The 14,415-nt window shown below is 44.9% G+C and overlaps 2 protein-coding genes across 7 annotated transcripts in view; one reads left to right on the top strand and one right to left on the bottom strand.

The window, feature by feature from the left end:
* The window catches only part of dus2 (dihydrouridine synthase 2), an 86,258-nt gene extending 82,995 nt beyond the window's left edge, over nucleotides 1–3,263 (bottom strand). For all 6 annotated transcript variants that reach the window (XM_020537199.2, XM_048605682.1, XM_048605679.1 and 3 more), the window contains exon 1: nucleotides 3,054–3,263. In XM_020537199.2, the coding sequence (XP_020392788.2) occupies nucleotides 3,054–3,263 (210 nt within the window). The remainder of the gene's footprint in view (nucleotides 1–3,053) is intronic.
* A 204-nt stretch (nucleotides 3,264–3,467) lies between these two features.
* ddx28 (DEAD (Asp-Glu-Ala-Asp) box polypeptide 28) lies at nucleotides 3,468–5,269 on the top strand. The gene has a single exon (XM_020537197.2). It carries the CDS (start codon nucleotides 3,468–3,470, stop codon nucleotides 5,199–5,201), a length of 1,734 nt encoding a protein of 577 aa, XP_020392786.2. The 3' UTR covers nucleotides 5,202–5,269.
* The last annotated feature ends 9,146 nt before the right edge of the window (nucleotides 5,270–14,415 follow it).

Raw genomic sequence — 14,415 nt, 5'->3', positions numbered from 1 at the left:
GAATTCTGAAGAAGGGTCTAGGCCCGAAATGTCAGCCTTCCTGCTCCTCTGATGCTGCTTGGCCTGCGGTGTTCATCCAGCTCTACACCTTGTTAGCACTATGGACAGTATTAGATTTCTTATTTAAGGATGTAAATGCATTAAGAACAATTCAAAAAAGGTTCTAAAATTATTGATATGGGGGTGCCAGTGTTGAACAGAGATGGACAAGGACTGAAATCAGATGACACCAGGTTGTAGTCCAACAGGTTTATTTGAAATCACAAACTTTTGAAACGCTCTGGAGCAGCACTCTGAAAGCTTGTGATTTCAAATAAACCTGTTGAACTACAACCTGATTTCGTCTGACGTCTGACCTAAAATTATTGAGTCATACAGCTGTAACTGATCTATAGTCTCTTAACATTAACTCTGTTTCTGTCTCTACAGGTGCTGCCAGACCCTGCTGAGTTTCTCCACCATTCTCTATGCTTGTTTCAGATTTCCAACACCAGCAGTATCCCCCTTTGATCCAACCCGTCCATGCAAACCAGATATCCTAAATTAATCTAGTCCCATTTGCCAGCATTTCGCCCAACTCTCTCTAAACCCTTCCTATTCATATACCCATCCAGACGGCTTTTAAATGTTGTAATTGTAGCAACCTCCACCACTTCTCTGGCAGCTCGCTCCTTACTCATACCATCCTCTGTGTGAAGAAGCTGCGCCTTAAGCCCCTTTTAAATCTTTCCCCTCTCACCTTAAACCTATGCCCTCTTGTTTTGGACTCCCCCACCCTGGGAAAAAGACCTTGGTATTCACCCTATCCACTTTATATACCTCTAAGGTCATCCTACAGCCTCCAACGTGCCAGGGAACATAGCTCCAGCCTATTCAGCCTCTTCCTATCAACCCTCTAACTCTGGCAACATCCTTGTAAATCTTTCCTGAACTCTTTCAAGTTTCACAACATCCTTCCCTATAGCAGGGATAGGACTAAAGAAATCGTAGGGTAATGAGTGCTGAATTGGATGATCAACCATGATCCTATTGAATGTTGCAGCATGCTCAAAGCACCAAAAGGCCTACTCCTGCTCCTATTTTCTACGTTTCTATGTTTTAGTTAATGTATTTGCACCTAGAGATTATTAGTAACACTAACAGATACTTTGATTTGAGCTACATACATGCTAAATTAAATGCCAATTTCTGAATGACACTTTGCACACAACTGGTTACATTAGTCCGTGACAACCTTCAGATACTGCGATCTTTCTGATGTAAAAACTATTAGCCCTGAAGTGCTAATAATGTCCTTCTATGCTGCCCCAGTGTTTGCAGCTTTCTGTCTTTATTGTGGATTTCCAGCATTCACAGTACTTTACAGCACAGTAAAAGTTGTTCTGAGGTTTGACCGTGTTAACCAATGAGTTACAATATATAGTACTGATTTGCTCATGCCTGCTATAATTATGCAGAGATGAGCTTAGTACATGCTGAACTGAAGGATTATATTAAATTAGTGAGACTACCAACATGGAAAGAACCTACTCATTTCAATTCAAGATTTGAAAAAGAAAAGAAGCTTTTAAAGGTAAAGTGACCATAGTCTTAACAGGCTGCTCTCCCATTACGGAGAGATGACCGGTGCTGGTTTAACCCAAGGGTCACCATCCCTCAGGCGAGGGGAGAGGAATCTTTCATGGTAACCTCAACCAGCGTGGGAATTGAATCCATGCTTTTGGCATCCCTCTGCATTGCAAAATAGCCATCCAGCCCACTGAGCTAACAAACCCTATGAGCCCTTTACAGAGTTTAATATAGCTGCTGCACAAATTCCACTACTTCAGATGAATAAAACTTTAGTTAGGCCACATTTTGGAGTATTGTGTGCAGTTCTCATCTCCACTCCATAGGAACGATGCGGAGGCTTTGGAGAGAGTCAAAAGAAGTGTATTAGAGAGATTGGAAAAAACTTGGATTGTTTTCACTAGAACAAAGGCTGAGGCGTGACCTGACAGAAGTATATAAAATTATGAGAGGCATGAATAAGGTGGATCATATCAGTTTTGTCCCCCCCACCACCAGGTGAAATATCAAATACTGGGGGCATAGGTTTAAAGTGAGTGTGGAAAAGTTTAAAAGGAGATGTGCAAGTTAATTTTTTGTTTCCACAGAGGGTGTCGGGTACCTGAATTACTCTGCCAGGAAAATAGTAGAAGCAGACCGGCAACAAAGTTTAACAGGTATTCAGACAGACACATGAACAGGCAGGGAATAGAGAGATATGGACCATACGTGGGCAGGTGGGATTAATTTAGAATGACATCATGCTCAGCGCAGACATGGTGAGCTGAAGGGCCTGTTCCTATGCTGTACTGTTCTATTCTCAACAATCCAAAGGGATAAACACTAGCGTCCCAAATATAAAATGATAGAAAACTTTTGCACAGCTTCTGTTCAATGTCCTCCACGTTAACAGACACAAGAAAACAAAATATTGTTTATACTGGAAATCAGATATAGACCCAGAAAATTTGGGAAATAGGTCAGATTTCCAGCATCCACTGTAATTTGCTTTGTAAATGAAAATTAACAAGTACAGAGCCAAGGATAGGAGCAAGGAGACAAAAATAGGCAACGACTGTGGTAGATGGAGCAGCAGAATGATTAAATGACATGGGTGTAAGCCAGAAAACAAAACATGGGTCACTCAGGACCTGCTTTCCAAAGTAATCGGAGCAACTTCTTTTTGGTTGGCCGAAAAATCACTGAAAATCAGTTACAATGACAGGCTTTTCTATGTTTTTTTTAAAATGTCCCATCTTCATACTGCTTACTTAATAGATTACTGAATAGAAAATAAAGACCGGATGATTTCAAAATAGTGAGTCTCCACGAACTTCAAGGAAGTCCATTCATGGGGGTCCCAGGATACTCAAGACTCAGGAGTCTCCGTTGATGAGGCGGTTGAGCCTCTGTCTAGATCCAGACGGGCCACCATATACAGTATCACCTTCACGCCAACAGTCTAGCGGAATAAATAGATCTATATATAGTAAGGTAGCTCTTACCTTGGATACAAATTGACGCAGATCGCAAAGAACTGCCCTGGGAAGGGTGTAACTGCCGCACACCAGAAACACATGGGGGAACTTGAGAGAGATCACTTCCGCCGCCCGAACCGTCGCGTCATTTCTAGGCGCCGCTCCGTTCCATTTTGGAATCCTGAGGGGCCGAGTGTTCCAGAGCCGGCGCGCGGGCAGGGGGCTTCCCCGTTCCATTTTGGAATCCTGAGGGGCCGAGTGTTCCAGAGCCGGCGCGCGGGCAGGGGGCTTCCCTGTTCCATTTTAGAATCCTGAGGGGCCAAGTGTTCCAGAGCCGGCGCGCGGCCAGGGGGCTTCCCCGTTCCATTTTAGAATCCTGAGGGGCCGAGTGTTCCAGAGCCGGAGTGTAGGGAGGGGTCTTCCTGTTCCCACCCCGGGACCATGCTGACATTGGGCTCGAGGTTCCTTCTTCAGCCCCGGGGCCCCGCAACTCCGGCGACCCGATGCGGGACGCTGCTCGGCAGGAGTCTGGCCTCAGGCTTCTCGGCCGGTGTCGGCTCCCGGGTGTCGGCTCCGAGCGGCGAACTACCTGTCATCCGCATCCCCCAGAAGACGCGGCTGCGGGCGGACCAGAGGCTGAAACGGGCGGCGGGCAGCAAGGTGCTGGTGCTGAGGCTGGCCAGACCGGGGCGGCTACTCATCATGGGCAAGCGGCCCGAGCTGAACCAGCACGCCGCGTACACGTTCGGCAAGTTCGACCCACTTCCCCTGGTTTCCAAGGGTTGGAAGCACAGGAAGGCGGCAGGAGATTATTTCGTTATTAACAACACCCGGAGCCAACCACCCGCCAGTCCGCGAGAGGAGCAGCGGGAGGAGGAGCAGCGGGAGAAGCCGCGAAGTTTCAGCTCGCTCGGGCTGTGCAGGGAGCTGGGGGCCGCACTGGATGGGATGGGCATTTCTCAACCTAACGGACTGCAAGTTCGGACCATGACCGCTCTGCAGAGGGGGAGCAATGTGCTGTGCGCGGCCGAGACCGGCAGCGGCAAGACCTTAAGCTACCTGCTGCCTATCCTGCAGAGCCTGACCCAGGAAAGGGCGATGGGAGAAGCAGCCGAGAGTAACGGGCTGCGCAGTCTGGTACTGGTCCCCTCCCGGGAACTGGCCGAGCAGCTCCAGCGAGTGGCCCGCACGCTGGCCGCCGACTTGAAGTTGAACGTGCGGGCGGTGGGCGGCGGCCGGGGTATGGGCAAGTTGAAACTGAGTCTATCCCGAGGGCCCATCGACCTGCTGGTGTCCACGCCCGGGGCGCTCTGGAAAGCGCTGAGGAGAGACTTGGTCACCCTGGGCGGCCTGAGCCACCTGGTGCTGGATGAAGCGGACACTCTATTCGATGAAAGCTTCGTGGACCTGCTGGAAGCTATTCTCCAGCACTGCCAGATCGCAGGGCACCCCTCTGAGAGCCGAGGGCCGGGGAGGAAAGCCCAGCTGGTGGTGACAGGAGCCACTTTCCCAAGCGGAGTGGGGGAACTGCTCAGCAATGTCACTGACCTGGGCAGCATCACTACCATAAAGAGCAAAGAGCTGCACCGCATCATGCCCCATGTCAAACAGAAGTTCCTTAAAGTCAAGCGGACGGATAAAGCCAGTGACTTGCTGCAAATGTTAAAGGAGTTGGTGGTCCAGAAAGCTGGAGTTCTGGTGTTTTGTAACAATGCCTCAACAGTTAATTGGCTTGGCTATGTCCTGGACGACCACGGGATCAAACACTCGCGTCTCCAAGGGAGTATGCAAGCTGGAAAGCGAAGTGGGATTTTCAGTACCTTCCAGCAGGGTCTGGTAGACATACTTCTGTGCACTGACATTGCATCTCGGGGATTGGACACTCAAAGGGTGGCATTTGTGATCAATTACGACTTTCCCCTGACTCTGTGTGATTATATACACCGTGCTGGGCGAGTGGGTCGTGTTGGCAGCAAGGTTTTGGGCACTGTCATTAGTTTTGTGACACATCCCTGGGAGGTTGAACTGGTCCAAAAAATTGAGATGGCAGCTCGGCGGAAGGTGGTACTGCCTGGCTTGGAGTCTGAAATCAAGCAACCTGCAAAGAAAAGCATAGCAGAACAATTTAAACAAAACAAAACTGAAGTCTCTTCCGAACCTTTTGTAGAATCGTGATTGTACCAGCTTGGTTTTGTCACTAAACATTATTTCAGTAAAATGTTTGATTTACTGCTGAATGTTAACTTTTTTTGATTTTTATAAAGGATAGATTTATGGCTGTTGCTGTTGCAGCACACTCTCTCTCCACGTCCTTCCCTCGCTATCTCCTGATGTAACATTCTACCTTCCACCAACAGAGTTCTCTAGTGAAGGATATCACAATGGGTCAGGCAGCATCCGTAGAGAGGGAGTCAATACAGCATGGAGCTGGAGGAACACAGTAGGTCAGGCAGCATGAGAGGAGCAGGAAAGTTGACCTTTCAGGCTCACACCGTTCATCAGGATATGCTAATAGTGCAGAGTAAGTGATTGACCCTTCAGATTAGGCACTTTACAACCTTCTGGACTTTAATATTAGAGTTCAACACCTTCAGATTGTGAACTCACTCTCAATCAAATGAGAGTGAGTCCAACATCGACTTTCCTGCTCCTCTGATGCTGCCTGACCTGTTGTGTTCCTCCAGCTCCACACTGTATTAACTCTACCTCCAGCATCTGTAGTTCTTGCTATCTTCGTGGAGAGAGACCAAGTTAATGTTTCGAGTCTAGATGACTCTGTCAGAGCTGATGTGAAGTGTGGTGGGGGTGGAGTGCTGGGGGAAGAGAGGCTGCCAATAGTGCACATTAGGTGATCAGAATGTGAGAATGGCAGAACAAACATGTGTCTAACTGCCAGACTGGAAAGAACAGACAGTTGCACTGGGTGGGGGATGGGAGAGAGAACGTGGTAACACAGAATACAACAAATAAAGCTTAAAAAAAAAGGTAGTGAGTCCACAACCTGAAGGTGGTTGAACTCTAATATTAACGAAGTCCAGAAGGTTGTGAATATCAACAGGTCTGGGCAGTGAGCAGTGAAGGGGGCATAGCATGAGTATCTCCTCTCTTCCATGGTTGTATCTGTGCTTGGTTGGCTCTGGACAGGGAGCATGAGAAGTCCACCAGCTTAGTAGAGGCCTCCTGTGAGAGATGGAACCACAAGGGCTTGTATGCATTGTCACCCCTGGAAATGACATTCTGTTTAGTTTCCATTGACCTGAATTTAAGTGCTCCACGAGGGCTGTCTAAATTTCTTAGTTTTCCAGGAGTAGAGAGATGGATAGTACTGTGCATTAGAACAGGGTGGCCTGTTGTCCAAGGTGTGGCTGAGTGAGAGAGGCTGTGGTACAGCAATGACCTTTTGGGCTGAATTCAAACAAGACTCATGAGACTTCAGCACAAAGTCTGAGATTTGACGTTCGGAGGAGCTGCTGAATGGAGATGTCAAACTGAAGTCCTGGCTGCCTGATATTATTTCGAAGACAATCACGGGAGTCCTCTCCAACTCCTTACCAATATTTATCCCTCTGCCAACTTCACTAAAGAGCATTTCCTTGTACTCGCATGGACCCAAGCTATGCATACCTCTTTGTAGGATTCATGGAGCAGCCCCTTTTCTGCTGTTACACTGGCACTACTCCCCCACCTCTTCCTCTGCTACATTGATGACTGTATCAGCGCTGCCTTGTGCTCCCATGAAGACCTTGAACAGTTCATCAACTTTACTAACACCTTTCACCCCCAACCTCAAATTCACCTGAACCATCTCCGACACCTCCCTCTCCTTCCAGGACCTCTCGTGTCTCCATCTTTGGGATTGCCTTGAAACTGACATCTATTTCAAGCCCAACAACTCCCATAGCTACCTAGATTAAACCTCCTCTCACCCACCTTCCCGCAAGAATGCGATCCCCTGCTCCTAATTCCTCCGCTTCCGCCACATCTGCTCCCAAGATAGGGCATTCCACTCCCGAACATCCCAGATGTTCTCTTATTTCAAGGACCGTAACTTCTCTATCCCCACGCGCTCCCCCCCCACCCCCCCCCCCCCAAACCACCGGTGATCAAAAATGCCCTCAACTGCATCTCTTGCATTTCCCTCACGTTCCCTCCCCGCAACAAAAACAAAGACATAATTCCCCTTTTCCTCACGTATCCTCCCACTAACAGCTGGATTCAATATATCATTCTCCGCCACTTCCAAAACCTGGAATCTGACCCCACAACCAAGTATATACTTCCCTCCCCACCCCTATCTGCCTTTTGTAGGGACTGCTCTCTGCAACTCCCTCGTCTGCTCCACACTCCCCACAAGCCCCACCACCCCTGGCATCTTTCCCTGCAACCGCAGGAAGTGCTACACGTGCCACTACACCTCTCCCCTTACCTCTATCCAAAGCACAAAACAAACCTTTCACATCAGACAGGGGTTCACCTGTATGTTCATCAACTTGGTCTATTGTATCCACTGCTCCCATGTGGCCTCCTCTACATCGCTGAGACTAAGCGTACACTCAGAGACTGTTTTGTAGAGCACCTGTGCTCTGTACACGACAAACAACACCACCTTCTATTCGCCAATCATTTTAACTCCCCCTCCCACTCCCTGGGTGACATGTCCATCCTGGGCTTCCTCCAGTGTCACAATGATGCCACCCGCAAACTGGAGCAGCACCTCATATTCCGCCTCAGGAGCCTACAGCCTGATGGCCTAAACATGAATTCACCAGTTTTAAAATCTCCCCATCCCCGGCCTTATCCCATGTCCAAACCTCCCTCTCATTCCCACCTCCCTGACCTGACACAACCTGTCCATCTCTCTCATCTATCCATCCCTCCTATCCCATTGACCAATGCCCACCGCTCCCTACCTGCACTCTCCTATCACCATCTCACCTACTTCCCCAGCCCCACCCCTCCTCTTTCTATCTCTGAGATCCCTTCCCCCTCCCCATTTCTGAAGAAGTCCCAAACTGAAATGTCAACTTTTCTGCTCCTCTGATGCTGCCTGTGTTCCTCCAGCTCCACACTGTGTTATTCTTGTATTTGTCACCTTGCTGCTTGCAAGAGCTTGCTGTTAACATATTGTTTGTCTGTCTGTCTGTCTGTAAAACACTTTAGAATACCTTAGAATCATAGAGTTGTACAGCATGGAAACAGTCCAACTTGTCCATGCTGACCAGATAGCCTAAATTAATCTAGTCCCATTTGCCAACATTTGGTCCGTATCCCTCTAAACCCTTCCTATTCATATATCCATCCAAATGTCTTTTAACTGTTGTAATTGTACCAGCCTCCACTTCCTTTGGCAGCTCATTCCATACATGCATCACCCTCTGAGTGGAAAAAGTTGCCCCTTTTAAATCTTTCCCCTCTCACCTTAAACCTCGAGTTTTGGACTCCCCTCCCCCGGGAATAAGACCTTGGCTATTCACCCTATTCATGCCCCTCATCATTTTATAAACTTCTTTAAAGTCAGTCCCCCTCTTAACACTCCAAGGAAAATAGTCCCAGACTATTCAGCCTCTCCCTTTAGCTCAAAACCTCCAACCCTGGCCACATCCTTATAATTCTTTTTTGCACCCTTTCAAGTTTCACAACATCCTTCCTATATTGGGGGGACCAGAATTGAATGTAATATTCCAAAGGAGGCCTAACCAGTGACCTGTACAGCTGCAACATGACATCCCAACTCCTATGGTCATTGGATCAATAAAGGCAAGACTACTAAACACCGTCTTCACTACCCTGTCTACCTGTGACCCCACCTTCAAGGAGAAATGAACCTGCAGCCCAAGGTCTCTCTGTTTGGCAACATTCCCCAGGGCCCTACAACTAAGTGTATAAGCCCTGTTCTGATTTGCCTTTCCAAAATACAACGCTTCACATTTATCTAAATTAAACTCCATCTGCCACTCTGGCTGTGAAAGGTGCTACAAGAGCAGGTCGGAGTTCATCCTTGATTGGTTATGTCAGCTTGCATAAATCAGTGAGGTGAGGAACTGAGTAAATCTGGCTTGGAATCAAAATACAGTAGACAAATCCTAATGTGACATATTTCTAGCATCATCATTCAGAAAAATCTTTTAGGTCCAAAGTGGATGATCTCAGATTTGCCTACATTAGAATCCAGTTTCCCCATTTTTGCACATGCCTCTGCTTTGGATATGGCTTTCCATTCCATCATCAAGTTATTGATAAATAGTGGGGCACCTTCAGTAATTTTTTGCTGATTTGAGGACCTGCTCATTATTCGTACTGTGTTCTGCTCAGCCAGATTCTTTACTAGCTCAATAATTCATTGGTGATTCTTCAACTTCAACTTTAGCTAGCATTCTCAATAAGAGACCTCATCAAATTCTCTCTCCAAGTCTATATAAATATCACCCATAGATATTCCCTTGTCTTCTTCTTTACTCTTCAAAAAAATAGTCAAAGTTTGTCAAACCTGCCCTGCACATTACAAATCATGCTGGATCTCTATCCCCACTTAACATGTCTGCCTCTCAATCTCCGTTATAATGTTCCTCAAAACTGTCCTTGTTGATCAAGCTTTGGCCACAGCTCTGAACAGTTTTTTTTTTGTAGTTCAGTATTAAAACTTCGTTTGCTAACACTTGTGTGGAGCACCTTGGGACATTTTACCACATTAAGAGCACAGTACAATTGCAAGCTGTTGATGGGCTGAACGACTGTTCTAATTCTATAGTTCCTAACTTTACAGAATCATACAAACTTACACTGCAGGAGGCGGCTATTTGGCCCATTGTCTGACCTAATTGAGAAATAGCTATCCGGTGAAATCCTACTGTTCTGTTTATGTCTGTGGCCTTGTAGGTTACAGCATTTCCAAGTGCAGATTCAGGTACTTTCAAATGTGTTCAGTGTTTCTGCCTGTCTGATCTTTTCAGGCAGAGAGTCTCAGGCTGTTGTGTTATTCTGCACTATTTCTAACTGAGAAATCCAATCTTGACCAAACACAAATATGTAAACTTAAATTATATTTTCAATTCAAAAACACAATTACAAATGGTTGTCTAATTATATTTTAATCATCACAATTAACCACAAATCAATTTAGGAGAGTTAACATGAATGCTTTTGGAAAGTTGATAGGACTATGAGTGCTTGTGTGTTCCATGCCCATATGAAGAAAATTGATAAATATTTGAGGACTTGGCTTCATAAATAATGCAGAACCATTCTTAATCAAGGCAACATGATGTAAGAAACAATGAGGGGCTAGTGGACGTTTAAGATATGACTTAATTAGCATTCTTAAATAATTATAGAAATAAATAAATGAACATCTGTCTTATCCAGAAGGTTGAAGAAGTATGACTAGAAAAAAAGTTGTTATTCCAATTCTGAATTTCAACAAAGAAAGACTTAATTTTTGGGACATTTGCTTGAGATATCTAGTATCTTTTAAAGTGCTATGCTAAATCCATTTAGGATGATCTATTTTCCTCCTTTTAAATGTTCATCATTCTTTGAATAACAAGCCAATCAATCGTCTATGAAATCTGAACCATTTTTGTGATTATTTGCAGGAATAGGAGTGCCAGTGTTCATTCATCTCTCATGTTTCTTTCCGTCCTGGCATAAAAACAGCCTGGTCAGAATGCAATATCCTCCCCATGGTACTTTTGATGGCACGTGTGTGTATAATTGTGGCTGTGGGAAGGATGTAGTGATTGTAGGGTTGGGCTAAGGACCCTCTTGTCTCCATGCCACTTCGACCCTGTTCCATTGATGCCCTTAACTGGGCAGTTGGGGCCTCATCCCCCTTGCCACTGGCATGGAGTCAGTGGCGGACAGGGTCTGGTCATGTGGGAAGGATGACACACAAACCCTGATGTGTTTGCTTTTGGGCTCCTGGGAGAAGTAGTCAGCACGGATCCTCAGTGCTTGATCAAGGGTTCTGACATTGGGAAAGGGGGAGGTCCACTACAGCCATCTCTGTCCCTTGCTGCTGGTGTCTCTCCCCCTAAGACTCTTGCTCCTTGAACCCATTACTGCCATTGTTTACCTGTGTCCTAGCAACGATCCTTGGCCTTGGGTGGGAGTTATACTGATAACAGCAACAATGTTCCTGCTGGTGCTGCCATTCAACAGACCTGTCAGCTTTTGATGACTGGAGCTTCGGTTCCCAGTATTCTTGATTGAGTATGTCCGCCATTGCCCAGTTAAGTGGCATTTACTATGGCATGTCTTCCCTAAAAGCAGCATTGCAGGGCTATCACCAGATTTCTAGCCAGCAGGCAAGACCCCAGTTGCCCTCATTAAATCACATCCCTCATCCCCAATAGGTACCTTTCAACTGGGATTGGGAACTCACTTCACAAGATATCACAAGACACCACCCAGTATCATATCCTGTACCAAAGCATTGGCAAGTTCATTCTACTGATCACTGTTAGAATATTAACTTCAGATGCAAGACAAGTCATATTCATTTGAAATAAAAACAGAAATTGCTGGAAAAACACAGCAGGTCTGGCAGCACCAGTGGAGAGAAAGCAGAGTTAACATTTCGGGTCCAGTGACCCTTGTTCAGTTCTGAAGAAGGACCTGAAATAAACCTGAAACATTAACTCTGCTTTCTCACCACAGATGCTGCCAGACCTACTGAGTTTCTCCAGCAATTTGTTTTTGTTTCTAATTTCCAGCAGCTGCAGCTCTTTTTTCTTATTCATTTGAACCCACTTTGAGATTTCTGCTTTCATGCACACTTCAGGAAATAAAAATAAAGAAAACATTTTTCAGCAGTGTGTCTAGAATTGTTGTACCAGGAACAATTTAATTATGTCAAACATAAACAGCTCAACGTTATCAACTCACAATGCAGACAGTGTACTTGAATAACAAACTAGAATCATGTACCCTCAGAATCATTAATCCAGAGAACTACAATTTGTTGTCACATAAAATGTTAATATTAAACAATGCACATCTGTATCGGATATAAATTATTAAAAATACCTTAAAGGAACCCTTTTAGCAAACATAAATTCACTTCATAAATCTCAGTCATAAATGTAATACTCTCACTTGCAGGAGTTTTAACAATCACAAATACTGATAGATGCTGAACAACACTGATCCTCCATTTTATACACTTCCAAGCTTTAGTTGCTGTTTCTTTCAGGCAACCAAAGATAGCAGACGATATTAAATATTTTTGAGATAATGCAAGAAAAAGGTTAAAAATATATACACAGTTAAACAGTAGTGTAGTACCTCAAAAAAGTAGTCCTTGCCTTGTTCAGTTATTTATAATAAGTGGCAATATCATAAATACCTCTTTCAGTGACTGTCTGAAGAAACATACAATTCATGTAGGTTACAGAAACCATCCTATTCACTAATTCAGCATAACATGGAAAATGGAAGTAGATTCTGTCTGAACTCCTACTTTTTGTCATTCTACCACGCTTACAAAAGTTTATCCATGAGGACATTATAATGAACTGCATTTGAAAAACAACTGTTTGTTCATCACATTTGCTTTTCATTCTCAGTTTGCAAATTTCTCTCTGCTAACACTAGGAAAACATTACCAAGAAAAGATGCCTCAGCGTTCCTGCTTGGATTGGTAATGTTCAAACATCTCTTCAATAACTTAAATGGTTATTTACAAAGTTTGAAAGATCTGAGAATCCCAGAAAGTTTATGCAGCTCAGTTTTTGTTTGAATGGTGCTAGCTAGTTCTTCATACCAAGATTTCAGATATGAATTTGTTATTTCATTCTGATAAAGTGCCCAGCCGCAACACGACCCTGTCCATCATCCAGGTACATTGATGCCTGGTTGAACTAATTAAGAAGCTCATGAATATCAAAGAGTAATGAAAATATCTTGGTGTCCAGTAGTGTACAATATGACTTTCAACACCAACTGGTACGAAAAGTAGAGCATCTAATCTGTTATGTGTACAAAAATGCTTTATCCCTTACAAAACACAGACTTTTAAATGGGGTTTTAAAGATACTAACTTTTAACAACGGAAAGAACCAATGAGCACAGCTTAATGTAACTCATGTGGATTGGTGTACTTGTTGTATTGCTGCTGAGGTGAAGATCCAGCCAGAAGCATTTAACTGTCCAGACTCTTGGTTTTCCAGGACTCCACTCAGAAGGCTTTTTCTCCCCACAAACGTCATTGAGAGCAATAGCTACTGCCAGTACTGCACCCAGGGAGAGACCTAGGATCACTGAGGTACATGGGTTACAGGAGGTGGAATCGAGTTGTGGTTAAGGAGTCAGTGGAAGCGGCTAGGGAGGTCAGCGGCAAGGACAGGGAGTGGCCTTCACCATAGGTGCCCTTTGGCCTTTGTTCCACTTGCACGTAATCCCAGAGCTACCATCAAATTGGCATGGGCTCAGATGATTGATGTCAATATCTCAATTGTAAACCTAAATGACAACATCCTGCAAGCAGGCAAGTTGTCCTCATGGGCTGTTCCTGCCTCTACCTTAATATCAGGAGATTTTCAAACCGCTAGGAGGCAGACATGTAGCTTCTCCCAGCCTGAGGTGGGCCCAGCCACTGTGATCCCACCACAGCAGGTTACGTTAGAACTCGTTGGGCTGGTTTTTAATCAGAATCACAGAACACAAGGCTGCAGTGTTGAACTAACAGATTTAATGGCATTTACAGTTAATTATTAAAGTCCTATTGAAAAGCGTGTTTTTGCTGCTTGGAGCCACTCCTGCCAGGAGATTTGTCACAGCATGTCATGAATGTCTGCCTTGCACTATCCTCTCACACCCACTGTAGCTTTTCTCAACCACGCTGTGTCAGTGTTATCATCATCCAACAATGCCTAGGCCAACCCCTCTTTCTGCTGCCCTCCAATTTGCCCTCTAAAAGTGATCTCTGTAACTTTTCAGCTCTGATCAAATGACATTTTCCTTTCTGGACATCACTTTAGATCTTTTTGCTATTGAAATTTCAGGCTTTTTTTTTGTCTTACGATCTACACATGGAACTTTAAGCATACATCTCTATTCACATTCCAAATACTTATTTTCTTCCACAGAATTTATTCAGTTTTTTTGAGGCATACGGTGAAGTCATAGTTTAAATTCATACTTGACAGTGATTTGTTTAAGAGCTGATGAAGTGCAAATGAAGGAGCCTCTCAAGTTTCATTTACACATGCACCCAGTTTAACCTCTGCACATTCTGATAAAAGGTAACAGGGCTTGAAATGTCAACTGCTTTTCTCTGCACAGATGCTACCAGACCTGCTGTGTTTTCCAGCCTACTCTGTTATTGTAACCTCTGTAGCACTAGGTTTTGCTAATCATGGAACTAGAATCAATTTGAATAGAACCAAGGGCA

The sequence above is a fragment of the Rhincodon typus genome, chromosome 15 (assembly GCF_021869965.1).
Source record: "Rhincodon typus isolate 14 chromosome 15, sRhiTyp1.1, whole genome shotgun sequence".
NCBI lineage: Eukaryota > Metazoa > Chordata > Chondrichthyes > Orectolobiformes > Rhincodontidae > Rhincodon > Rhincodon typus.
This window is presented reverse-complemented; position numbering and strand designations above follow the sequence as displayed.

Excerpts from the sequence above, each read along its gene's own strand:
- ddx28 (XM_020537197.2), top strand. The coding sequence starts at position 3,468 with ATGCTGACATTGGGCTCGAGGTTCCTTCTTCAGCCCCGGGGCCCCGCA.